Here is a 25,284-nt window from a genome sequence, read left to right as displayed (position 1 = left end):
CACCAGCTCCCACTTAATGAAATTAGCAGCCAGCGTTTATTGCTGGCCTCTGTGGGCACAGGTCCGAGCTGGCCTGCTGTACACATTCCGCACTGAATCCTCACTTTAATCCCTGTGAAGTTGGAAGATTGCCCCTTCTGGCAAATAAGGAAGCTGGGACAGACTAGGAGAAGTGTCAGAGATTCTCAGACCGTGCTGTCAGCTGGCTTCCCGTGCCTTTAAGGAGGAGATGTTCTTTCCCCCTGGTTTCACAGGTACTAGAAACACAGTGCAGAAAATGTGGAAAATAGAGATAAGGGGAAGAAAGGGAGAGTCCCCGTGGTGCTTGCTCTGGGAGGTGCTCATGCTGCACCTTCACGTGGGCAGCACCTGCTGTGGGCCAGGTGGTGCCGGGGTCCCGGGCCACCGTGGAGCCTGGGGGGTCCAGTGGAGAGCGGCTAGGAAGATGTTAAGTGCGTAAAGGAGCACGGCGGCTGCCAGGGAAGTTACATGATGAAGGAAATCGGGTGCGAGGCCGGCCACCACGGCCCCCCGCTTCAGAGAGTGAGGTCGGGGGTGCCCCTGCAGGAGGGGAAGGACAGGGAGGTTCTGGCATGGGGGGCGCTCACGTAAACCCGCACGCTCATCTGTTTCTTGTCAGAGTGGGGTTGTTGTGCACAGAGCTCCCTGTCACCCATTTCTCATCTCGTTTGCTCATGTTGGCTTGGCCACACCCCTCCCTGGACGCTTAGGGCTCCACGCAGAGTCCCGGCACCCACTTCCGGGCCCCAGGCTGTCGGGAGCAGGGGTGCCCAGGTGGGACGGGGTCAGTGCACCGTGCGGACCTTGTCCTCTCCCACCCAGACCCAAAACCGCGGCAAGAGGAGGAAGGAAGGCGCCCACATCAACCGCTCCCTGCTGGCGCTGGGCAACTGCATCAACGCGCTCAGCGAGAAAGGCGGCAGCCGGGCGCAGTACGTGAACTTCCGGGACAGCAAGCTCACGCGCCTGCTGAAGGTACGGCTGCGGCAGCCGCCTGCATCATCCCGGGCTTCTCTGCCGGGAGGGAGGCCCAGACCTGGCTCCGAGGACCCCTCCAGGAACCCCCGAAGGCAGGAGAACGCTGTAGACCCTGTTGCTAGTCACTGCCTGACTCCCACACCATCCCTCTGAGTATGGGCCGGCCAGGGGCTTGCATACTCCGAGAGACAGAAAGCTCACTACCTTACTGAGGCCGCCTGTCCCATCCTGGGCCGTCTGACATTGAGACACTGCCCTCTGTGCTGAGCTGGGTGCTGTCCTCTCTATTCCATAGCAAGAGGGTGAGTAAACAAATTGGCAAAGCAATAAATACACATCCCTGCAGGTTTGGCCTCTCTGGTCTCATCAGAACAGAGGTCCGATGGAGTGGCCTTGGGGCATGTCTCATTGTGTCCCTTCCGCATGTCCCCTCCCCAAGCACCAATCCCTTGGTCCTGCCATCACCTGCTCCCCTCAGGGTTTGGAGCAGGAACCTCAGAAGGAGGGTCGAGGCGGGCCTGGGACGGGCACTGGAGGGCCTCTTCCCATCACCCCCAACTCAGACCCTCTGCTGAGCAGGACGCTCTGGGAGGGAACAGCCGGACCGTGATGATCGCGCACATCAGCCCGGCCAGCACACACTTCGAGGAGTCTCGGACCACCCTGCTGTATGCCTACAGGGCAAAGAACATCAAGACGAGGGTGAGGCGCCCCCCCCCATTCCTCATCTGCTCCCCCACTGGCCAAATTCTCACTCCGGGCTCCCTCTGGAGCCTCCCTTCCACCCCAGGGCTCCTGGCAGCCCTGGGCTTGGGGCCGCCTGACTCCAGCCTCTGCCGCCACCTTTACGGGGCTTCCCCAGGAGGATCTCATCTCAAGAGCCTTTACTTAACCTGCAAAGACCCTTTTCCCCAATGAGGCCCCATTCGCAGGGTTCTGTGGGTTCAGGACATGAGTTGACTTAGCTGTTCGCCAGGCACCCTCTGAGCTCTTGATGTCTGGATTTATTTACCTCTTCACGCCCTCTCCCCAGGAGGGAGGCCCGTTATCCCTTTGTGCAGACTGGGCAGCCCGAGCGGAGCACCGAGAGAGGCTCCCACGTTCTGGCTCCAGGGGCCACACTTTGGGCCCCTCCCCGCTCTGGCTGCAGCTGCACTCGGTGTAGAGGATCGGTCTGTGCGGCCGTGCGGGTGTTTAGTGGCACTGTGTGTGTCTAGTGGCTAGCGAGTGAAGGGGACGCTTGCGGGGATGAGCCCCGTCCTGAAGCGTGGCCACGAGCTAGGTGCCGGGATAGCGCCTACTCTCAGCCAAGCTTCGAGCACAGCAGCGGGCAAGGCCACTGGGAACCGTGTCTCCCACACACAGATCTGTCACTTCCAGCTGTGACCAGCACTCTCAGTGACAGCCGTGGGGCGCGAGAAGGGAGAGTGACAGAGGAGACAGAGTTTAGGGGGTCAGTCCAGGACGCCGGGCCCCGAGTGAGGAAGAGCCCGTGGGTGTGCACCCGTAAGTGTGTGTGCCTTGTGGCCTGCTGGTTCACCCTCCAAATCACCAAAGAGAAACCGGGACCCGTGTGCGTCCGAACGCTGTGTCACTGGCAAGCCCCAAAGTGCCCGTCCAAGGGGACGCGGCGAGCAGACAGCTGCGTCCCTCTGGTGGACTGCTGGGCAGCTGTTACAGAAGGTGGGGTACACGCATCTGGGCAGACGGACCGCACCCCAGCGACAACGCTGGATGAGGGAAGCAAGTAAAAGTGAGAAAAGAAAGCCAGGCGGCACCCGGCTGGCTCAGTCGGGGGAGCATGGGACTCTTCATCTCAGGGTTGTGAGTTTGAGCCCCACGTGGGGCATGGAGCCTACTTAAAAATTGTTTTAAAAAGAATAGTAGCCCCGGTTTGGTATGTTTACATAAAAAAAAAAACAAAAAACAAAAGCCAAACCTGTACCAAGAAACTCCCTATAGGTGTCTCTGGAGATACATTTATATGAACAGAACCACCTCCAGAGGGCACACACCCAACTGACCACAGTGGTTACCTCTGGGGAGGGCCTTTGACGGATGTTCGAATTTTCCGTATTGTGCCAAATACGCATGACATAAAATTTATCATTTCAACCACTCCTGAGTGAGCAGCTCAGGGGCACCGAGCACATTCACGTGCTTTGCAGCTGTCCCCACTGTCCGGCTCCAGAACATTCCATCTTTCCACACTGAGACCCTGTCCCGTTACACACAGACTCCCCACGTGCTCCCCCAGCCCTGGCCCCACTGTCTACTCTGTGTTTGTGAGTCTGACGACCCTGTGACCTCGTGTGACTGGGTCCCACTGTGTGTCCTCCTGTGTTGTGAGTCTGACGACCCCAGGACTGTGTGGGAGTGGGTCCCAGTATGTGTCCTCCCGTGTCCATGAGTCTGACGACCCCGGGACGTCGAGTGAGTGGGTCCCAGTGCGTGTCCTCCCGTGTCCGTGAGTCTGACGACCCCGGGACCTCAAGTGAGTGGGTCCCAGTGCATGTCCTCCTGTGTCCGTGAGTCTGACGACCCGGGACCTCGAGTGAGTGGGTCCCAGTGCATGTCCTCCCGTGTCCGTGAGTCTGACGACGCTGGGACCTCGTGGGAGTGGGTCCCATTGCGTATCCTCCTGTGTCCGTGAGTCTGATGATCCCGGGACCTCGAGTGAGTGGGTCCCAGTGCGTGTCTTCCCGTGTCCGTGAGTCTGACGACTCTGTGACCTCGTGTGAGTGGGTCCCAGTGTGTGTCCTCCCGTGTCCATGAGACTGACGACCCCGGGACCTTGTGTAAGTGGGTCCCAGTGCGTGTCCTTCCGTGTCTGTGAGTCTGACGACTCCGTGACTTTGTGTGAGTGGGTCCCAGTGTGTGTCCTCCCGTGTCCGTGAGTCTGACGATGCTGGGACCTCGTGGGAGTGGGTCCCAGTGCATGCCCTTCCGTGTCTTGCTGTGTCACTCAGTATCATTTCCTTGGCATTCATCCACATGGGAGCAGGTGTCTGGGTTTCCTCTCTTTTTAAGGCTGAGTTGCATTAATCTGAATTTTCTTGACATAAATGTGCTGGCATAGCTGTAGCATAAATATCACATAGTGGGTCCGTTCTGGCTAGGTCTGACCTCGGCCACATGTCCCACCCACCAGGTGAAGCGCAACCTACTGAACGTGTCCTACCACATCGCACAGTACACGGACGTCATCTCCAACCTGCGCAGGGAGATTGAGCACCTCAAGTCCAAAATTGAGAAGCAGGAGGAGGAGAAGAGAGGAAAACCCGGGGTCCAGGACGCACAAGGTAGGGCCGAGCTCCTGGGGCCTCCTGTGGCTTTGCCGCCCGAGCCCAGGGCACGTGGCCGTGGCCGTGGATTTCCGTCCCAGCCTGCCACGCGCTGCCTGTCGCTCCCTGGCCTGCAGAGCGTGGGGAGTGGCTGCCTCCTCTGTCTTCTCCTGATCTCTTCCTTCTTTCCTTTTCACCCTCCCACCGTTTTGTTTTTTCTTTCCTCTTAGATCAGTTTTCCTTTAAAAACACAAATCTTTCATTCCGGGATAACTAGATTTACACAGAAGTTGCAGAGATAGTACCGAGAGTTCTTCGCTTCCCCTCATGTTGGCGTCTAAACTGTTCTTTATCTGTTGAGGCAAAACTACACATAGCAAAATTCACCATCTTTTTTTAAAGTTAATTTATTTATTTTGACAGAGAGAGAGAGAGAGAGAGAGAATGGGGGAGGGGGCAGAGAGAGAGAGAATCCCAGGCAGTCTCCCCGCTCAGTGCAGAGCCCAACTCAGGACTCAGTCTCACGAACTGTGACATCATGACCTGAGCCGAAGTCAAGAGTCAGACACTCAACCCACCAAGCCACCCAGGTGTCCCTAAAACTCACCGTCTGAAAGTGCACCGTTCACTGGCATTTGGCAGACCCCAAGAGTTCTGGGTTCGCCCCTCCACCTGGCCGGCCCCAAAGCAAACCCCGTGCCTGGCATGCAGTTTCTCTCTGTCCCTCTTCTCCCCCAACCTAGCTTTATTTAGGCCTCCCTTAGGGGTGAGCATATCATAGCTTTTCCATAAAATTATAAAATTAATCAGTAAGTTAAAGTAACCATAAAAATGGCAGTAAGGAAGTCAAGTGTGCTTATGCGTATAAACACGTGCTTACCTACCCACAGACACGTTCTTGTGGCTAATTGAGATAGGCTTTGCCATAATGAATAAAGACATTTTGAAAATCCGCAGGAAGGAATAAATGGTCCAAAACTGAGGAAGAGAACAGGCGATTCAGAGAATTCCCAGGGGCCGACAAACACGGGAAAAGATTCTTAACTGCGTTAGGAAACAGATACACATTGAGATAATTTTCACTTGTGGGATTGGCTAAAGTTAAAACGCCAAGTAACAGCGAGCGGATGGTATGTGATACATTGTGTAAATGGCAGCTTAAACACTCTTACTGGGAACATGAGTCAACGTGTCTCAGGGAGGCAGGCTTGCGTCTGTTCGAATTTACAGTGTGTGTGTTCTGTGTCCCAGCCCTCTGCACCATGCAGGTGCACCTGCATGCCGCGAGGCATGCCTCTCCCGTGCCCAGGAGGCTGTGGGACCCTAAGGTGCCCATCGGAAGGGGCATCCCCCACTGTGGTTAGGGAGGGTGGCTAGGCCAGTCTGTGCAGCCGGGCCCCTCGAGGGTGCGTCACTGGGTGGCCATGAAAGAGTAGCAGCCCTCCGATCCCATTCACCCACCGGAAATCCCACATGTGTCTCTACATACACGTTCCGGTACAAAACCCCGCAGGGAACGATCCGGAAGGGCACACATCAAAACGGCAGCCATGGTTTTCTGTGGGTGGGGATCGGGGATTTGGGGGGTGGAGACCAGATGACAAAGAGGGTCTTCAGTCTTGACCTATTATTTGAATTTTTCTGATAAAAACAATGTCCCGTGTTGCTTGTGTAAATACCGCGAATTATAAAATCATAGTGCTAAGTGTTCACAACGCGCAACTTGCTGAATACGGCAAAGCACGGGAGGAAAACAGAACTCAGCCACAGGCCCGCAGCTTGCAGCTGGTTCTGTCCGGTCTCTTCAGGAGATGAGCACGTGCGCCCACTGCCCCACGTGCCCCCAGTGCCCCACACGCACCCACCGCCCCACGTGCACCCCAAAACCAGGGGGGGTCATGCTCTTCACGCACCAATTGAGGGCCTGCGATGGAAAGGGTGCCCTTCTCAGTGAGGTCCAGATGGCCCTGTCCTCAAGCAGCGTGCACTCTCACGGGAGGGAGCCAGCAATGATGGGGTGGAGGTGTGAGACCGAGAAGCCGGGTGGGGTCGGAGTTGGAGGGGAGGAGGCCACGTGAGCTCGGCCACATATCAGGGCCTTTCTGAGGAGGCAGCGTCTCGCCGTGCGAAGGAACGAGCCACACACAGACAGGGGGCTGAGCCTTCTGGCCGAGGGAACAGCATGTGTAAAGGGCCTGGGGGAGAGAGCAGGCCGGTGTGGTGGCACGGGGGCGGAGGTGTGGTGGGGATGAGGCTGGAGAGATGGGCAGGCTGGTGCTGAATGGGGCCTGGGCTTATGCTGAGGGTTGGCATCCGGGGAGGCCTGGCAGGGTGTGGGCAGCAGAGCAGAGTTAGGGGCCCCCTTGAGATGCACAGTCGTAAGTGGAAGGGAGACCAGGTGACAGAGCGGTTTGCCTCAGTGCGCTGCCGGGGAGGAGGGTTCTCCACGGTTGCGGGTTAGCCCTGCGAACACGGCAGGACTTGAGGGGAGGCCCGGGGCGACCACCATGGTCTCCCGTGAGCGCCAAGGAAAGGAGAGCGCCAAGGAAAGGTTGAAAATGCTCACAGTCCGTGATGGGATTTCCAGCACTCGTGGGGGAGAAGGGCCGGCAGGGAGGGGCAGAGCCCCCAGGCTGCAGCTACGCCTGTGACCCAGCCTGGGGACCCCTGTCTGTGGAGGTGGATCCCCAGAGGACAGGAGTCAGGAGCGCCTGAGAGGATTCGGGAATCACCAAGAATAAGGAGAGAGCAGGGCTGAGGAGAAACTGCTAGACTGAGCGTGGATGTCATCCCTGGAGAAGGGTCAGTGGCATCTGGGAGGCCCTGGTGAGAGGGTGTGTTGATTTCTGCTCCTGTCTTCGGTCCTCTCATTCCTCACACCAGCTGTGGGTTTCTCCTTCCTTTCCTGGTTCCCTGAGGTTACTGCCATCGTTTTGCTGTGTACCTGTGTGGGTGGTGTTTCCCAGAGAGGGACACGGGATTTGCGTGCGTGCGTAGCGTGGGGCAGGGGTGTGGCTTAGTGCCTTTACACAAACAGCACCAGCCTATAGCTGTGCCTAGTGTCTCTCCTCCAGGATGTGTCCTGGGCCCGCCCATAAGTGCAAATGGGTCTGCCCCTTCTAACAGAGCGGTGCACAGGAAGGACACACGAGAGTTCGCAGTACCTCGTCCCTTTTGATGGGCACTTGGGGGCTTTCTGGTTACGTAGCCTCGCTGAGCACACGGCACCTGTTTCTCTCCGGTGATTCGGAGGTTTGGGTTTCTGTTGGAGCAAGAGGATGAGGGAAGCGTGCAAACAAGAGGGGCTGTTGTTGATGGCAGCTGAGTCCCAAGGGGCCAGCGGAGGGTGTTGAGGGCAGCTGAGTCCCAAGGGCCAGCAGAGGGTGTTGATGGCAGCTGAATCCCAGGGGGCCAGCGGAGGGCTGGGGGGCCAGTGAGGGTGGAGGACAGGGTTGTTGTGGAGAATTTGCAAAGCCAGGTGGTGGCCAGGATGCTTGAGCTTCGTTGGGGTCGGGGGTCAACAGGATGCATGGTGAGAGAGCCTTCATCCTGATGGCCTCTTAATTATTGGGGCTGGTCCTAGGTGGTCTGTAGTGGGGAGACAGGCAGTGTCCTGAGGGGTGGTGATCTCACAATGAGCCCTGAGGGCACCACAGGCTTCCCTTGGGTCCTGCTCTGCCATGCCTGGGCAGCAGTGGGACCCTGGTGTGCACAGCTTTGCCAGGATCATTATGAGCATTTCCAGGATACCAAGTACTCCCCAGAAACCTTGGTTCGGTCATCTGGCTGCATTGTGCATTTCACCCATCTCCGATCGCTTGACATTGAGGGAAAAGGTGCCCCTTGACCACTGCCCTTGGGTCAGAGGAACAGACTGCATGCGTCCAGAGTGGAGCTCCCAGTGGGGCAGTCAGGAACTACCATCAATTAGTCATAAACAGCCATTAGGTAGGAAATTACATGGAAACAAAAAAGACAAAACTGGTTTGTTCTGCGGAACTTACGTTCTAGCAGGAAAGGGGGATGTCAAACATCTATCACAAAATGTTCATCAATTATCGATATGCAGAGGACTGTGAAGGAGAAGGCGTGATGTTATCAGAACAAGTGGCAGGTGGACCCAGATTGAGCATCTGGGAGGGTTTCCCTGAGGAAGTGAGGTATGAGCTCAGATGGCTAGCCCAGTCACACCCCTCCTTGGATTCCTGAGACTCAAATCCAGGTAACCCGACCCCAAACCAGGCAGGGAGACCATCTAAATCATCTACCCAGTTATCTATCTATGCATCCCTTCATCCATCCATCCATCAATCATTTACTCACCCATTCATCCATCCATGATCTAGTCATCCATCCACCCACCCATCCATTATTCACCTGTCCATCCATCTTTCCATCCATCCATCCATCTTTCCATCCATCCATTATTCACCTGTCCATCCATCTTTCCATCCATCCATCTTTCCATCCATCCATCCATCCATGAATCCTTTATTTACCTATCCATCCATCTCTCCATCTATCCACTCCATCCATCCATCCATCATTCACCCATCCATCCATCTCTCCATCCATCCATCCATCCATCCATCCATCCATCCATCTCTCCATTCATCCATTCCATCCATCTATCCATCATTCACCCATCCATCCATCTCTCCATCCATCCATCCATCCATCCATCTCTCCATCCATCCATCCATCCATCCATTATTCACCCATCCATCTCTCCATCCATCCATCTATGAATCCATTATTCACCTATCCATCCATCTCTCCTTCCATTCATCCATCCACTCCATCCATCCATTATTCACCCATCCATCCATCTCTCCATCCATCCATCCACTCCATCCATCCATCCATCCATCCATCATTCACCCATCCATCCACTCTGTCCATCTGTCCATCCATCCATCATTCACCCATCCATCTCTCCATCCATCCATCCATGAATCCTTTATTCACCTATCCATCCATCTCTCCATCTATCCACTCCATCCATCCATCCATCATTCACCCATCCATCCATCTCTCCATCCATCCATCCATCCATCCATGAATCCATTATTCACCCATCCATCCATCTCTCCATCCATCCATCTATCCATCCATCCATCTCTCCATTCATCCATTCCATCCATCTATCCATCATTCACCCATCCATCCATCTCTCCATCCATCCATCCATCCATCTCTCCATCCATCCATCTCTCCATCCATCCATCTCTCCATCCATCCATCCATCCATCCATTATTCACCCATCCATCCACTCCATCCATCCATCCATCATCTGTTCATCCATCCACCCATCCTTTATGTACCCATCCATTTACCCATTCGTCATTCACTTACCCATTCATCCATCTATCCATGCATGCATGCATCCATTATTCACCCATCCATCATCCATCCTTTACCCACCCATCCGCTCATCCACCCATCTATCACTTATCCATCCTTCCATCCGTCCATCCATCCATCCATCCCTCAGCCACCCACCCACCCACCCATCCATCCAAACATGTGTATAGAGCTCCTCCACAGGCCAGACCCTGTGTTGGTAGGCAGGCATGGAGTTCAACCCTGGCTTACGTGTCACTGCTCCTGGGGCAGCTGGCTCTCTCCCTGCCCCCAGGCAGGATCCCCTCACACGACGGAGAGGAGGATAGCTGCCGGCAGATGAACAAGATCCGGGCGCAGCTCGTTGGGGCCTTCAAGGAGCAGTTGGAGATGCGGCGCAGCCTGGTGGAACTGGAGAACACCAACATAGAGCTGCACGTTGACATGTCCCGCCACCTGCTGACCATTGCAGAGTGAGTGTGCCCACTTAGCCAGGTCCTGGGCACCATCCATCCCTATGGGGCAGGGAGGCCAGAGGGGCCACCGGTGGGAGCTCCTGTTTTGCCATCGTCCAGCCCCTCTCTACTGCCTGCAGGCCCCCAGCAGGGACTTTGGTGAAGGTGGCCCTCTCTTCCCAGGCAGGACTCCTGGCCCAGTCCATCCCTGCTCTCCTGCCCCCCGGGGCGAAGCCGGGCCGGGTGGGAGCAGGCTTCCAGGTCCCTTCGGTTTCTTTGTCTTAGGCTGGAATCCCGAGCCAGCCTGGAAGGTTAGGGTCAAGCCCATCTTACAGCAGAGGATTTTGAGGCTCAGAGGGGATGTGGGTTTGCCCAAGGCCGCACAGTCACGAGGCCAGGATGCTTCTACCATTGCACACACCTGCTACTCGTACCTGCTGTGAGTAGCCTGACCACGTGTGGAGGGGCTGATCATGTAAGTTGTCATCCAGAGCGGGACACGTTTGAGAGGAGAAGGCGCTGCTTACAATAGCGTGCTGGCACTGCCCTGGACAAACCGGGACACCCGGCTCGCTGCCTGCAGGAGCTTCAACTCAGCCCTGGGGTCCCGGTCCGATTCTTGTCCCTTCCTCCCAGCATTTGTCCTCCTCCTCCCCCTGCTGCTTCCTCCTTGTTTGTTTTCTAACTTACACAAACGGTGTGATGCCCGCACTGGAGGGATTCCGGTAGCGGGAAACACTCTCCGTCCCTCTGTTGGTCCCAGCCCCGCTCCTCCCTTCCTTCGGTTCCCCACGGTGCCCGTGGCAGTTCAGACCCAGCCTGGTGCCCTGTTGTGCACCTTCGAGGTTTTGCCCTGCGAGGGGACCATCGTAGCTAGCCCTCAGAGCCCCAGGTGTGCTGTCGCCTGCCAGCCACGTTCTAAGGCCGAGGTCACCCAGGCAGCCTTGGGGCAGAGCCAGGGTGGGGGTGGCGGGCCGGCTGCAGGGTCCTGCGCTTAATTGCTACAATCCTGCGTAGTGCTCACTGCTTCTTGATTTCCTTCCAGTTGTTGTTCACGCCTCTGTTTGTACACATAGAGGAGGTCAGGCCACAGGCCCACGTCTGTCCCACTGTCAGGTCCAGGCCTGCAGGCAGACCGGCTGGGGTGGGGGCCGGCACCCTGACCGCTGCCCCCTCTGTTGCGGCCATAGCTGGGAGCGGGAGAAGGCCCAGCACCTCGTGCACAGGGACAGGACGCCGGAGGGGGACGAGGAGCCGGCAGACGGGGACGAGGGCGAGTCCGTGGAGCCGCCTGAGGTGGCCGTGGCCAGAGAGGAGGTCAACACACTTCTGGCTGAGCAGAGGAAAGCTGCGGCCCTCAAGGTGGGGGCAGGGGCTGTCCGTGCGCGGGCATGCCCACTGCTAATGCACGGATGGTGACCCCGTGACAATAGTCACCGAGCGGGGCCACCCACCGCCGTCCTGTGCATGGCATCCAGGCTCAGGGGGCTGAGATAAACTGTCACAAGGCCCCAGGGGGTGGGGGGACCAGTGCTGCATGTGACCTGGACTGACTGCGGAGCCCATGACCTCCCTGCTGCGGGGCTGCGGGGGTCGGTGTGCAGGATGGGCGGACCCTGGGGGACCCAGGAGCCGCGGGGCAACCCCACCCGCCTGTCTGCACACACAGCGTGTCTCCAGCTCTGAGGGGTCCTGTGGGCAAGTGCTTCCCATGCGTGGCCTCTGGCTCATTTGTCCCCGAGTCAGGCCTGGGGCACACGGTGCCGAGGGGGGCGGAACAAGGGACACGGCCAGAGGGAGCCCGGTTCCTCCTGGAGAAGCAAGGGCCGGCTGCTTCTCTGAGCCTCTCATGCAGTAGCTCGCGTTGTCACAGTCCCGGCAGAGCAGGCACGGCTGGGGAGCCGGGAAGCGCCCTCTAGTCACACGTCCGCGGGCGTCTTCTCTGGCAAGGGGGGAAGCGCCACGTGCTGAAAGCAGGCGGCACTTTGCTTCGAGGCTCTGCAGCCAAACCAGCATGTGTCTTCACGGGGCTGCGTGTCCCTGAGCAGTCTGGAGGCTACGTGGTCTCACTTCAGAAGCCCCCCAGGATTTAGCAATAAGAAAAATGCCTCTTGCTGAAACCATAATGTGCATCAGCAGAGAGCATGAGTTCAGGAGTCAAATTTGGATTCGGAGATGCAGCGTAGCATGGAATTGCGAGTCCGTTTGTGAGTTAACCCACCCGTTCGAGACAAACTTACCTTTTAAGCGTCCGGTGTGGCGCCAGGCCTAGGGACGTAAAGGCACACGAGACCCTCCGCCACTGAAGCTGACCGTCTGCCGGATTCTTCCCACCGACGCCGGCAATGTGGTGCGGGGCAGCATCGTACCGGACCCACGGACGGGCTGCTGGGGCTGGGGGAGGGGCTGCTGGTGTCTCGGGGGCCAGGGAGGACCTCAGGCAGAAGAGGAGGACCATGCCAGGCAGCCGAGCCAACTCCCCTGAAGTCGCCCCCTCTGCCTCCCGGAGAGGAAGATGTGACGGCTGGAGGAGCCTGCTTGGGCCGCACTGGGGGCTGTCAGCTGACCTGTGCCCAGGGCTGCGGTTCTGGGGGTGGGCGTGCGAGTGGGGGTTTCCCACGGTGGACACACGGCGAGGGGTGAGTCCGAGGGTGTGTTCTGAGTGTGTGTTCGTGGAAACTGTGAGGCACAGCAGGGCCAGGACACCAGGAGACGACCGCCGTTGGAAAGATAGTCTTCACTGGCAGTTCCCAGAGGAGGGGGCACGGGATGCCATGCGGGCCACAGGGGACGCCCCAGGGCCAGTCAGGAGGCAGAGGGAGGCGGTGCTTGGGCGAGAGCCTTACTGTGGCTTCTGCGGGAAGGAGCGGGCAAGGCAGGGTGACCAGGCTGAGGCCCGGCCAGTCTGGGTGATTCCAGTGGGCTCCAGGGCATGGGGGCTGTCCCAGCTGTCTGGTCCCTGGGGGTTAGGACTGGGGGACAGTGGCCCAGAGTGTGAGGGCCCCACGGAGGAGGGGGTCGGGGTGTGGGCTCTGGGTTGGCTGGTCTGCATCCAAGAAGTGTGCTCCTGGGTGAGGGGTTTAGGACCCTCAGGAACTGGCTGGCCCTGGGGAGGGCAGTCCCTCCAGGGACGGCCAGAGCCCAGGTGCAGAAGCATCAGGACACAGAAAATAAAGGACATGGTAAACGCAGGCGATGGCCGCACGTCCGTTGGCCCGATGGGTCACCCTGTGTCTCCCTGAGTTCGATCCGCGAAGCGGAGCCCGCAAGAGCGAGCGGACCTGGGAGCCGAGCCCCGGGCCCCTGCCCTGAACGCCCGGTGTCTCCGCCAGGCGGGGCTGGAGCAGCGTCTGGCCAGTGCCAAGGAGAAGGCCTCGCAGCTGGAGCAGCTGCTGCCCGCGCAGGCCAGCAGCGAGGACCAGCGGGAGGTGTTGCGGCTGCTGTGCTGGGCCCACGAGCTGGAGGCCGAGAACACGGAGCTGCGGGCTGACGGCCTGCGCAGGAGGAGTCTTTTGTGGCAGAAGGACTTCGTGATCCAGCGCTACCACCAGCACCGGCTGCTCTGTGAGCAGCTCCTCCGGGACCAGCGGCAGCTGATCGAGGGTGAGCCTGCCCGGCCTGGCCCTGGGAAGCGTGGAGGGGGGGGCGCCGCGCGTGCTCGGGGAAGACCACTGCCCCTTCCGGCCCGGCCCCGCTCACAGGACACTGTCCGGGAGGTACAGGTAAGTGAGGAAGAGCCAGGCACAGCGCGCGTGCTATGCGCCGTTAGCGTAAGAAATCCGTTCGCGCAAGAAATCCGTCCGCGCACGCACGGTGCACAGACCACCCACTGAGGAGTGCGGGGGTGGGGGGACACCGCCCGGAAAACCCACAGTCCGGAAAATCCGCCTTTATCGGGTTGGAGTATCTGCCTCCAGGTTCCGAGGAAAGAGGACGCTGTCCTTCCGGCAAGTAGGGACGCATGCCCGCCCCCGCTCTCCCCGGCCCCTGCAGGTGGAGGCCTCGCGGTGCCCGAGTCCCTGGACGAGCGGTATGGTCTGATCCTGCGGGAGCTGGGTGCGGGCTCGCTGAACCGGCTGCTGCTGCTGCACTCGGTCATGTCGAGCTCCCTGCGGGTGAGTGCGCCTGGGGGCTCAGGTCAGTGCTCGCTGTCCCCTCCTGCATGCCCCGGCCCTGTGAGGGGACTGACCCTGAGGTGGGAAGAGGACGCCTGGGAAGCCCCTCACCGCACCAGGTGCTGGGGCCAGCGGCGCTGGGCAGGCTGAGCCAGTGGCAAGGGTGCAGGGTTTCGGGGAGGCTGGGACCGGGGCCCTCTGTGCTGTTCACCGGCAGGCCTGGGACCCTGGACTGCTGCACATCCCATGTGGGAGACAGAGGGCTGATGGGAGGGAGCCTGAGTGTGGGCTGGACCTCGGTGCCACGGGGACCCTGGGAGGGATGTGGTTTTAGGTCTTTCCTCCAGGGCGAGCCGGCAGTCCCCTGCATGGTGGATGGCGTCTGGGGCCCATCTGGGGACTCCCTAGAGAGGAAGGCTGGGGAGGGGGCTCTGCATTCATTTGCCACACCAGTCCTGTTTCCTGGCTCTCCCCCTGCCCTGAGCTAGGTAGGGCCCCTCAGCTGCGCCTTCCTAGGAGAGAGGCCAAGGGCTCCCCGGGCTTGGGGCAAGGTGGGCGAGGGGCAGGAGCCCACGCGTGTGGATCTGACTGCCCGTAAAGGTGCTTCTCGCCCCCGATTAGAGGTCCCAGGTACCCACATTGTGCTGAGAGCTCCCTGCTTCCCCGGCTCTGCTGGCTCAGTTCCCACGCAGCCATCTGGTTCCCCGCTCAGGCTACTGCTGTGGGACCTCCTCCCCACCCTTCCGCCTGTCCTATAGTATATGTCAGGGTCCCCAAGACCACCGTCGGGTTCCCTTCCCTAGAGGGACTCCCAGAGCTCAGAGAAAGCGTTATACCAAACCGGAAGTCTGTCCCCATTAAACCCTCATGCCCTAGTCCCGGCTCCACCGTCTACTCTCTGTCTCTGTGGATTCGACCACTCCGGGGACCATATAGCGCTTGTCCTTTCGTGCCAGGCTTACTTCACTGAGCACGACGCCCTCGTCCATCCATGGGGGAGCAGGTGTCCGAATGTCCTTCCTCTCTGAGGCTGAGTGCCGTCGTGCTGTGTGCGGCCGGACCACACTGTGTTTATCCAGTCACCTGCTGATGGACTTGGGTGCTTGCACCCCTTGGCTCTTGTGAACATGCTACCGTGAACACGGGTGTAGATGAATCTGCTCTCCGTCCTTGGGGTGGACGCCCAGAAGTGGGATTTCTGGGTCACCTGAGTCCTCTGTGTGTCTTCTCAAGGGCCTGCAGACTTTGGAGGGCTCTCCGACAGGCGTCTGGCTTGTGCACCACTTTTGCTCCAGGGTAAAGGCTGCACCCTGGCGGTCCCTGGCACTCGCCCTTGCACAGAGCCTCCTTTCTGTGTCTGTGCTGGGGAGGGCCAGCCGGAAGTGAGCTGGCAGGCTGGCTCGCGGGCCTCCCTGCTGGCTGGTTTTCTTCCAGTGATGGTGGCCAGCAGGAAAGGGACCTCTCTGCGGCCCCTCGGGGATCTCTGCTTGCTGACATAGCTTGCCTGTGTCTGTGGTCCATGCAGCCTCCCCCAGCTCCCCGTCTGTCCCCAGGACGGCTTGGTTCTGAATAAGTCCCCTGCACCGCAGGAGGAGGCTAGCTGGGACTGGCCAGACGACAGGAAGGACCTCCCGTGGGGTGCCCAGTTTGAACTGCCGCTGATGCTGCTGGAGGAGGACAGGTACCCGGTTCTTCCCTCTCGCGACCCCGCATCACTGCGCCCTCAGGCCCGGCTGTGGAGTGTGGTGGGAGGGCTGGCGGCCGGCCCAGGATCCTGGCCCCGGCGTCGCCTCTCGTGGAGTGTGTCGATATCCCTTCCTTGTAGGGTTAGGACGAGTGAGCGCGTCCTAGGAGGTGCTCACCTAGGTTGGGGAGTTTGGTGCCGTTTTGACACACACTTTTTGCTCAGCATCAGCCTCCTGGTGTTACCGCCAATGCTTCTATCCTCTCCTCTGTCGACTCGTTGCTTTGGTATCTTCTAGCACGCAAGACAGACTCGTAGACCGAGCACTCCCAGACTTCCCTCGTGTTAATGGTTAGCGTCTTGCCAGTGTGTGTCACGGGCCTTAGCCAGCTCGGGCTGCTTCACACAACGTCACAGATGGGGGGGCGCAGGCCACAGGGCATTTGCTTCCACAGTCCTGGAGGCTGGGTGTCTGAAATGCCAGGGCTGGCGGGTAGACTTCTGGTGAGGACCGTCTTCCTGGCTGCAGGTGGCCGCCCCCGTGCTGCGTGCTCACGTGGTGGAGGCCTCGCCCCCCTCTCGCAAGGACACGGTCCCCTGCCATCTGGGTCCCACTCGGTGAGCCCATTTAGCCGCTATCACCTCCCGACGACTGCACTCCAGGCAGTTGCACCAGGGGTCAAGGCTTCCACGTGGGAACCTGGGGAGGGCACATGCACTGCGTCACAGACGTTATGACATAGGTCATATGCTTTAAATCTGGGACACCTCCCTCCATAACCACCATTCCCGAATTACTGCTGCTTCCTACTTAGAGGTACATCTCTCCAGTTTTGCCCCAAATACCTTTGCAGCTGGTTTGTCTAAATCAGGAGCAGTGAAGGCCCAGACGCCCTGTTTGGCTGCAATGCCCAGGCTTAGGCTGTGCCCTTTGGGGTAGCGAAGTCACCAGGGCTCCAACCTTGGTGCGTGCGTGCCTATCTGTGTGTGTGTGCACACGGTACATTTATAAGCACATATGTGTGTGCATGTGTGCACATACACATGGATGTGCTCGTTTGTGTATTTTTATGCGTGCAAGTGTGTGTGCGTGTGTGTATGTGTGAGTTTTATGTGGGTGCATGTGTGTGCACGTATGTTCGCGTACGTGTGTGTGCATATAAAAACAAAGTGCCCCATCCCTCGGTCAAGACTAGACACCTCTCCCACCTGCCCCTGGGCCCACACCCGCCCGAACTTGCTGCTCGGCCCCCTGATTAGGGAAGGCAGGTGTTGATCCCACCTTGAGACGGGGTTCACTGTAGATCGGTTGCAAAGGAAGCCTGGGGCCCCCCACCTCCCATCCTCAGCCTAGAGAGGACGGGGCCGTGCCTCGCCTCATGCAGGCCTTACCTGCAGCCACAGCCCGGACCGTGGCGAGACAGCAGGCCGAGCCATCTGCAGGCCGTGAGCTGGAACGCTGGCGTCCTGCAGACGACACGAAGGAGCTCTGTGTCCCTGCACACGGGTGGGGCTGGTGCCACCCGAGGCCTCTCCTACGACGCCCCAGCTGGTTCCCATGGCAGTGGCTGAGGCCCAGCACCTGTGCCCTCCTCGGGTTGAGGCCCTGGGGCCCTGCCTGTGGGCAGCTGGCAGCCGAGCCCCCAAGCCAGACCGACCAGAGCTTGGTTCCTGGCTGTGCCGGTCACCCACACCATGGTACTGGGCACGTGACTGGCCACCCTGAGCCTCAGGTGCCCCGTCTCTACACGGGGCCAACAGTGACCTCCCCGCAGGGCTACACGTGTCGGGCGTGGTGGGGACACGACAGATAGAGCTGCCATTACAAGGAGGACCGAATGCCAGGGGGTGGGGGCAGGAGGCCTCTCACCTCAGTGGGGTCCTGTACAGGAGCCAGGCTTCTCCCCGGGCTCTTACACTTTCCAGTTGCCGCTGGTCCAGACTCAACGCTTTCGGCTGTGAGTAACGGAATTCTCAGTGAGATTGGTCCAATGTAAACAGGTGTCTGTTGTCTGAGAGTCTGGAGGATGAGTGGACTCAGGGCCATTGTTTAAATGACTCGATGATGCCCATGTCCCTGGCACGTAAATGATGTCTCCCCTTGTGGTCAAAGAGGCTGCCACAGCTCCATAGATCACACCTTCGTATAACCACACCTAAACACGGAAGGGAGAGAGGACTGGCCTTGCTTTTTTATCTGGGAGAAAAGTCCCTTTGAGAACCTTCCCCAGTAGATGTCACTAAGTCCGTCAATCACCTGCTCTCTCCTGGGCCAGTTCCCTACAGAAAAGGGAAAGGAGGACCCTAACTGGCATGGAGCGGTCACGACCCATGTCTCCAGGCTGGACACATTGTCATGCGGAGTAACACGGGGGCTTGTTGCACAAGCAGAGGGGTGGCTGTTGGGGGGGGGAGCAGAGTATCGGCCAAACCTCACCACATACTGACTGAGCGCTTGTGCAGGGCACTAAGAAGAGAACGAGACAGACGTAGTCTCTATCCTACGAGGGGCAGGTGGGGAGAGGGTACAGGCTGCTCCCTGACCCAAGGGGCCTCTCATGGCCACGTGCCAAGTCTGGAGCTGGCATAGGAAGCATTACTGCCCAAGTCAGATGTGGCCTCGGCGACAGGGTCCCCGCTGCTCTGGGTCTCATTCCACAGGTGGAAGCAGGTTTGCAGGGCCCAGCACCTTGCCCGAGGTTCACCGTGAGGAAGTGGGGGCGAAGGAGGGCAGGCCAAACGTTTGTCTCTGGTTTGGACTCTGGCCGCGGTGCTAGGCAGCCCTGTGCCCTACTGACAGCACCCAGAGGCCTCGCTGGCTCACGTGGTGCTTAAACACCTTGTCATCCAGCTAGCGATCTACCCAGTGGCTCGAGTTATCAGTGTCCTGGTTTCACCGATGAGACAGTAGAGGTCAGGAGCCCAAGGCCACTCGCCAGGGAGCCTGGGCTTGATGCGTGATGCTCTGTTCTTACAGTCACGGGTGACCTGACCTGACGGAAGGTGAGGAAACCCTGTTCTTTCACAGTAGACACGGTAGGACCGGGGAAAGTTCTGGCTGGAAGTTGTCAGAGGTCCCTTCCCCTTCCAACAGCCAAAGTCTTCCACACAAGGTCTTGGGCAAACTCCTGTGTCTCTGTCCCACCCTCCTCTCCTTGCTGGGCCTCGGATGTGCCGAGCTGGCCCCTGCCCCAGGGCCTTGGCCCATGCTGATCCCCCTGTTCCTCCTACCTGGCAAGGTCTTCTGCCAGAGCTCGGCACAGCTCTTTCCTTGCCATTCTTTGGGCCTGAGCTTAGATGTTTCCTCCTGTTCCATTTCTACCACAGCGGATCTAACGCCAGCTGGGTGTGCCGCAGTTCAGTTCTGGCACGATCACACCGAGTTGGCGTCAGACCCCACCAGTTAGGGCCTCCGTCCGTCCCCCACAAGATTGTCCCCGTGTCAGAAGCCAGCTGCAGTGGAGTCCCCGGGCCACGTGCGCTTCTGTCCAGCTGACCACAACTTCGGGGGGGTCCTGTGGCCCCCCTCAGGTTCCGCAAGGACCCAGAGCTCAGACTCCCGGCGTGGCCCCTGAACGCAGCAGTGTGCAGATGCCGCTTGCCCTGGCCTGACGTGGGCCGCGGCGTCCTGGGGTTCAGTCTCCGCTCTCCTCGGCTGGAGGCAGGGCCGAGGGGCCCTGGCAGCTGGCTCAGCTACTGCCTCTGTGTGTCCCCCACAGTGGTGGCTACATGTCGTCGCAAGCCACGCCATCAAAAACGCTGGGAAAGCAGGATTCCCTTCTCCCTCTGCCATCCCTCCGCATCCTGCTAACGCCTCCGGCTCATGAGGTTGGTGTGCGGCCCTAACCAGGGCCCGGGCTCCCGGGAGGCCTCTCCTGCCCCCGCAGAGCTGGGGGGTGGGGAGGGCACAGCGATCAGGAATCTCTTTGGCAGATGGCGGGGGGTGGGGGGGCTTGGGGGAAGGGAAAGGCTGTGAGTATTCACACCTTATAGTAGTTTGGGGCCTTTCCTGTGAACTGTCTTTAAGAGGCCGCTAGTCTCATCATGATTACTAGTAATAGTGTGAGTGGTCATACCCTGGGTCACTGTCCCCGGGGCGGGGGGGGGGGGGGCGGGGTAGGATGCCCCTGCCCCAGGGGGAGCCCTCTGCCCTGGCTGGAGTGCTGGGAAGTTCAGGTCCCTAGGAAAAGCCCCACCCGTGACTGTGGGTGGTACGTAAGTACCTGGGGCCCCTTGGCCCCTGGGTGTGGTGACCCACTCCCCCAGGGTGTCCGGGCCCAGGGACTGGCTTCATCCACCTTCCTGGGCCCTCCTCCCATGGCCAGAAACCTTTCCCCCCGTACCACTTGCCTCCAATCACAGACTCTGAGTCGGCTTCTGGGGGTCCAACGTGGGGCGGGCCAACAGGGTAGCCCAAGTGACGTCTGACCGTTGCTGATGCTGGTTTCCTGCGGCAGGCAGGCCCCCTGAGCGTGAAGAATTTGGTCTCCAAGCTGGGCGTCCCCGCTGGCCTGGACCTGGGTGCCTCACGGATGGCAGCGGAGGCTGGCGGCCCGGCCCTGAGCGCTCAGACCCTCAAGGAGATGGCCATGAGCACCAAGAGCATCGCTCTCATCGCGGCCAGCCGGCGCTCCAAGGCGCAGGACCGTGAGGGTGGCATCGGCCGCTCCTCCCTCCACCTTCCAGAGGACATGGCCCTGGACTCCAGGGACCCGAGCCCAGCAGACAGGAGGTGGCCCCACGCCAGCCCGGGCCGGGACCGTTCTGCGGAGAAGGCCAGGGGGAAGCTGTCACCCTCCCTCACCTGGAGCATGCAGACGGTGGGTGCACGCTGGCTGGCTCCCAGAGTCCCGGGGTCCAGCTGGGACAGCACAGCGGGAGCGTCATGGTGGACGGAGGAGGGCCCCAGGTGCAGAGGAGGCAGAGGGAGACCCCCCCGCACCGCCACCACCCTTCCTCATCAGAAGCCGCGTGCGTGTCTTCCCTGGGTACCGCCTTCTGATCTCGGGTCCTTCCTTAACGCCATTTCATGAACTCTCAAGTGCCTTCACGGTATTTGCATTTTCACCTTAAGAGGGTACCTTGCTTGGTTCTAACACGTGCACTAAACGGTAACAGGATCGCGAAACACTGTCCACCGTGAGGCGTCCCTCTCCTGCCAGAGCCCGGCACCAGGCCTGGGAGCATGGCCCTCCTCCGACACCTGCGGGGGGATGAACTCCTTACGCAGCCCCGTTTCATGGACACTTAGGTTGTCTGCTCCCTGTTCCGTGGCCACGTGGTTGTCTTTCATTTCTGGCCACTACCCATGATGCTTCGCTGTCCCTCTGTGGGTAGTGCTGTTCATTCCCAGTTACTTTCTCGGGGTACTGGGCAGTGTTGACCTGTGGAAAGCCTCAGCCCCACGTAGGCAAAATCCAGCACTCAGTAGAGTGCCACACCGACCATGCGCCGACCGCTTGCTGACCACACTGACCACACCACACCGACCACACTGACCACACCAACTGCCCACTGACCACACTGGTCACTCGCTGCTCACACCAACCACACTGACCACACCGGCCGCTCACTGACCACACCGACCACACACTGACCACACCACACCGACCACACTGACCAGCCACTGACCACACTGACCACTTGCTGACCACACTGACCGCACCGGCCGCTCACTGACCACACCGACCGCTCACTGACTGCCCACTGACCACACTGACCGCCCACTGACCGCTTGCTGACCACACTGACCACACCAACTGCCCACTGACCGCTTGCTGACCACACTGACCACACCAACTGCCCACTGACCACACTGGCCACTCACTGACCACACTGACCACTCGCTGACCACAATGGTCACTCGCTGGTCACACCAATCACACTGACCACACTGGCCGCTCACTGACTACACCGACCACTCACTGACCACACTGACCACACCACACTGACTACCCACTGACCACACTGACCACACTGACTGCCCACTGACCACACTGGTCACTTGCTGGTCAGACCAACCACACTGACCACACCGGCCACTCACTGACCACACCGACCGCTCACTGACCACACTGACCACTTACTGACCACACCGACTGCCCACTGACCACACTGGTCACTCGCTGGTCACACCAACCACACCGGCCACTCACTGACCACACTGACCACCCACTGACCACACTGACCACACCACACTGACCATACTGCCCACCCACTGACCACACTGACCACACCCACTGCCCACACCGGCTGCTCACTGACCACGCTGATCACTCACTGACCACACTGACCACTCGCTGACCACACCAGCCACACTGACTGCCCACTGACTACACTGATCAGTCACTGACCACACCGGCCGCTCACTGACCACACTGACCGCTCGCTGACCACACTGACCACCGACCACACTGACCACACTGGTCGCTCACTGACCACACTGACCGCTCATGGACCACACCGACCGCTCACTGACCACGCTGATCACTCACTGGCCAAACTGATCACTCACTGACCACAGTGCTGTGAAGTTCTTTTGCAGGGGGGAGAGGGTGTATTTGGCACAGGTTCCAGTCCGTATGGAAATGGTGTTCCCTTCACGGGGTTTCTTTCTCACCACACTTGGTCACATAAACTGGAGGAAGTGAGGAGGCCTCTCTCTGGGCAGGCTAGTGAGCAGCCGGGGGCCTGGCAGACCTCCTTCCGCCTCTGCCAGCCACAGTGGGCGTTTGCTGATTGCACTGAAACCACTCTGGCGATAGCTCAGTAGGATTAAGGGCAGGACAGCAGCAGGGGGCAGAAGGTGAGTGTATCAGTCAGGGTTCTCCAGACAAACAGAACCAATAGAATGTGTGTGCGTGCAACACAGGCGGACACACACACACATGCACACTCGTATGCACGCACACGCGCACGCACACACACACACACACACATGGGTTTCTTACAGTTGGCTCACATAATTTATGGAGGCTGACAAATCCCAGAGCCATGGTTGGCAATTTGGAGACCAGCTTACATCCAAAGGCAGGAAAAAACCCAAAGTCCCAGTTCAAGGGTATCAGGCATAAGGAGTCTCTCTTACTCACAGGAAAGGCAGACTTTCTCTTCTAACCAGGACTTTGACTGATTGGATGAGACCTACCCATACCGCAGAGGACAACCTGCTTACTCGGTCTGTTTTTTTAAAAAACTTTTTTTTAATTTTTTTCAATGTTTATTTATTTTTGAGTGAGAGAGAGACAGAGCGTGAGCAGGGGAGAGGCAGAGAGAGAGGGAGAGACAGAATCCGAAGCAGGCTCCAGGCTCTGAGCTGTCAGCACAGAGCCCGATGTGGGGCTTGGACCCACAAACTGCAAGATCATGACCTGAGCTGAAGTCGGACGCTTAACCGAGTGAGCCACCCAGGCACCCCACTCAGTCTATTTAAATGCTGACCATTTAAACCGCTTCCATTTGTGGGGGGGCACTGAGAGGAGAAAGTGGTGGTGGGGGGGGGGCAAACAGCAGCCAAGAGAGCATCATTCATTCCTTCATTCCTTCATTCCTCTTGGGGCTGGAGGAGAGTGTTAGCAGTGATTCTGCTCACGTTCACTGAGGTGGACATGTGCCTACAGCGAGCCACCCAGCAGAGGTTTCATCTGTCCATGGCTTCAGCTCCAAGTGACCTTGAGGTGTCACTCCCTCCCCACCCGCACCCCACACCCTGCCCTGCTGTGCGACTGTCCCTGCAGGTGACGGAGAACCCTCAGCCCCCCTCCGTGGAGCACGTGGCCAAGAGCCAGCCACCGCCTGCACCCCTGCCGCTTACGAAGTCGTCCGGAAAGAGCTTCCTCCCTGCCGTCTCCACGGCCTCCAAGATAAAGCCCAGCCCCAGTCTCCATGCAGGTACAGAATCTGAAACGGAAACTAACACCCTGGGGTTTTGTGTGCATCTCAAGACTCTGCCCCTCCCGTCAAGTGTGCGTCTTTAGAAAGCATGACGGTCTGGGCTGTCGTCAGTTGTGTGCTCCTGGGTGTAAGTTTCAGGTTTTCAGGGCGGTGAGTGGGTGGGCCAGGGCTGCTGGCTTCGTGGAAAGAAACACTCACAGAGGCATTCAGTGGGCATTCTGTTTTGTTTCTGCCCATATGATGCTCCAGCAGAGTTTAAAACGATGATTAAAACTGCGGCCTGCTGCCGCCACTCAGTCTGTCTCTGTAAAGGTTTGAATTGCAGCTCCCGTGGCTGTGGTCGCAACACGAGTGAGACATGCTCACGGTGAGAAGTTTGGGATACAGATAGGGTTGCCAGTGACAGAGGAGCCGGGTGGCGCGGGCACTGTCCAGAGGCGGTCGCCCAGTGGTGTGGCCCCGTGCCCCTATGCTACTTACTGGTGTGTGCGCAGCTACAGCTGTGAGCGCATAAGAAACGACGATCGTCCCCACCTTACAGATGAGGAAACTGAGGCACAGAGGTGCAGGAACTCGCCCGAGGTCACAGGGCTGGGAGTGGTGGGCCGGACCCCAGCTCCTAGGCCTTCTAGCTGAGTATTCTTTGCGGGGCAAAGCCCGAGTGTGTTCCAGGGCCTTTGCAATAGAAGCAGTGTGCACAGCTACGCTCTGGCTGGCTGGTGGGTGTGCATGTTGGCCCCACCCGATTCATAGCAACGCTCTCCAGCTTTTCAGAAATCTCCGATCTGGAGGACACAGTTCACATTCCCCTGTGATTCCTCGCTTGGGCTCCTGCATGTGCTGGCAACCACGTGGGCCTGCGATAATACTTAAAAAAAACACTTAAAAAAGTGTTCTTTATCCATATGGGATTTGCCGCTTTCAAAACCTTTTACTCCGTTATCTTCCTGTCTACACGCTCGTCAAAGAAGACCACAATCCCAGAGAATGCAGCAGCATCAGGCACGGGAACCTTGAAATGCAGGGCTGGGCATGCGCCCTCCGCTGTCCTCTCAGCGGGCGGCAGGCGCCCTGGACACCGGTCCCCAGGTCCTCACTTGGGGGAGGCGCCGTCATGGCACCTGTCTGGGGAGTAACAGGCGTGGGGGCACCGGGTGGCTCGGGGGGAGGCCTCACCGTCACGGCTTAGCCAGGAGTGTCACAGCTCCTGTGATGGCCACCCGTCCCCTGGAGATAAGCCCCTCGGAATGTGTCTGTCCAGATGACTTAAAAAGGAGTTTGCTTCCACACCGCTTTGTCATGACCTTGCTAACGCAGGCAGAGGTAGGGACAGGAGCACGTTAATGGCATGGCCCGGGCAGCACTCTGCCCTCTGCCGATTCTGTCTCTGCGCTCTGTCTACATGTTTCCATCCTTCCGTTTGTTATCTGCTTTCCTGGAGAGGGTTCGATAAAGTCTCCAATCATGTCCTTTCACCCATGACTCTTTCAAGAGCTTTCTCTCTGTGATG

At 58.9% G+C, this 25,284-nt stretch overlaps 1 protein-coding gene across 1 annotated transcript in view; it reads left to right on the top strand.

Annotated features, from left to right (window-relative positions):
- Positions 1–25,284, top strand: part of LOC106984501 (kinesin-like protein KIF19) — a 49,869-nt gene that overhangs the window by 11,578 nt on the left and 13,007 nt on the right. The window contains exons 8-18 of the mRNA XM_053213032.1: positions 844–996; positions 1,579–1,701; positions 4,151–4,301; positions 9,923–10,100; positions 11,273–11,444; positions 13,415–13,685; positions 14,076–14,197; positions 15,751–15,878; positions 19,601–19,709; positions 20,339–20,701; positions 23,618–23,771. Coding sequence (XP_053069007.1) covers positions 844–996; positions 1,579–1,701; positions 4,151–4,301; positions 9,923–10,100; positions 11,273–11,444; positions 13,415–13,685; positions 14,076–14,197; positions 15,751–15,878; positions 19,601–19,709; positions 20,339–20,701; positions 23,618–23,771 — 1,924 coding nt within the window. The remainder of the gene's footprint in view (positions 1–843; positions 997–1,578; positions 1,702–4,150; positions 4,302–9,922; positions 10,101–11,272; positions 11,445–13,414; positions 13,686–14,075; positions 14,198–15,750; positions 15,879–19,600; positions 19,710–20,338; positions 20,702–23,617; positions 23,772–25,284) is intronic.

The sequence above is a fragment of the Acinonyx jubatus genome, chromosome E3, assembly GCF_027475565.1.
Source record: "Acinonyx jubatus isolate Ajub_Pintada_27869175 chromosome E3, VMU_Ajub_asm_v1.0, whole genome shotgun sequence".
Classification (NCBI taxonomy): Eukaryota; Metazoa; Chordata; class Mammalia; order Carnivora; family Felidae; genus Acinonyx; species Acinonyx jubatus.
Note: the sequence above shows the minus strand (reverse complement) of the source record. Positions and strands in the feature narration are given on the sequence as shown.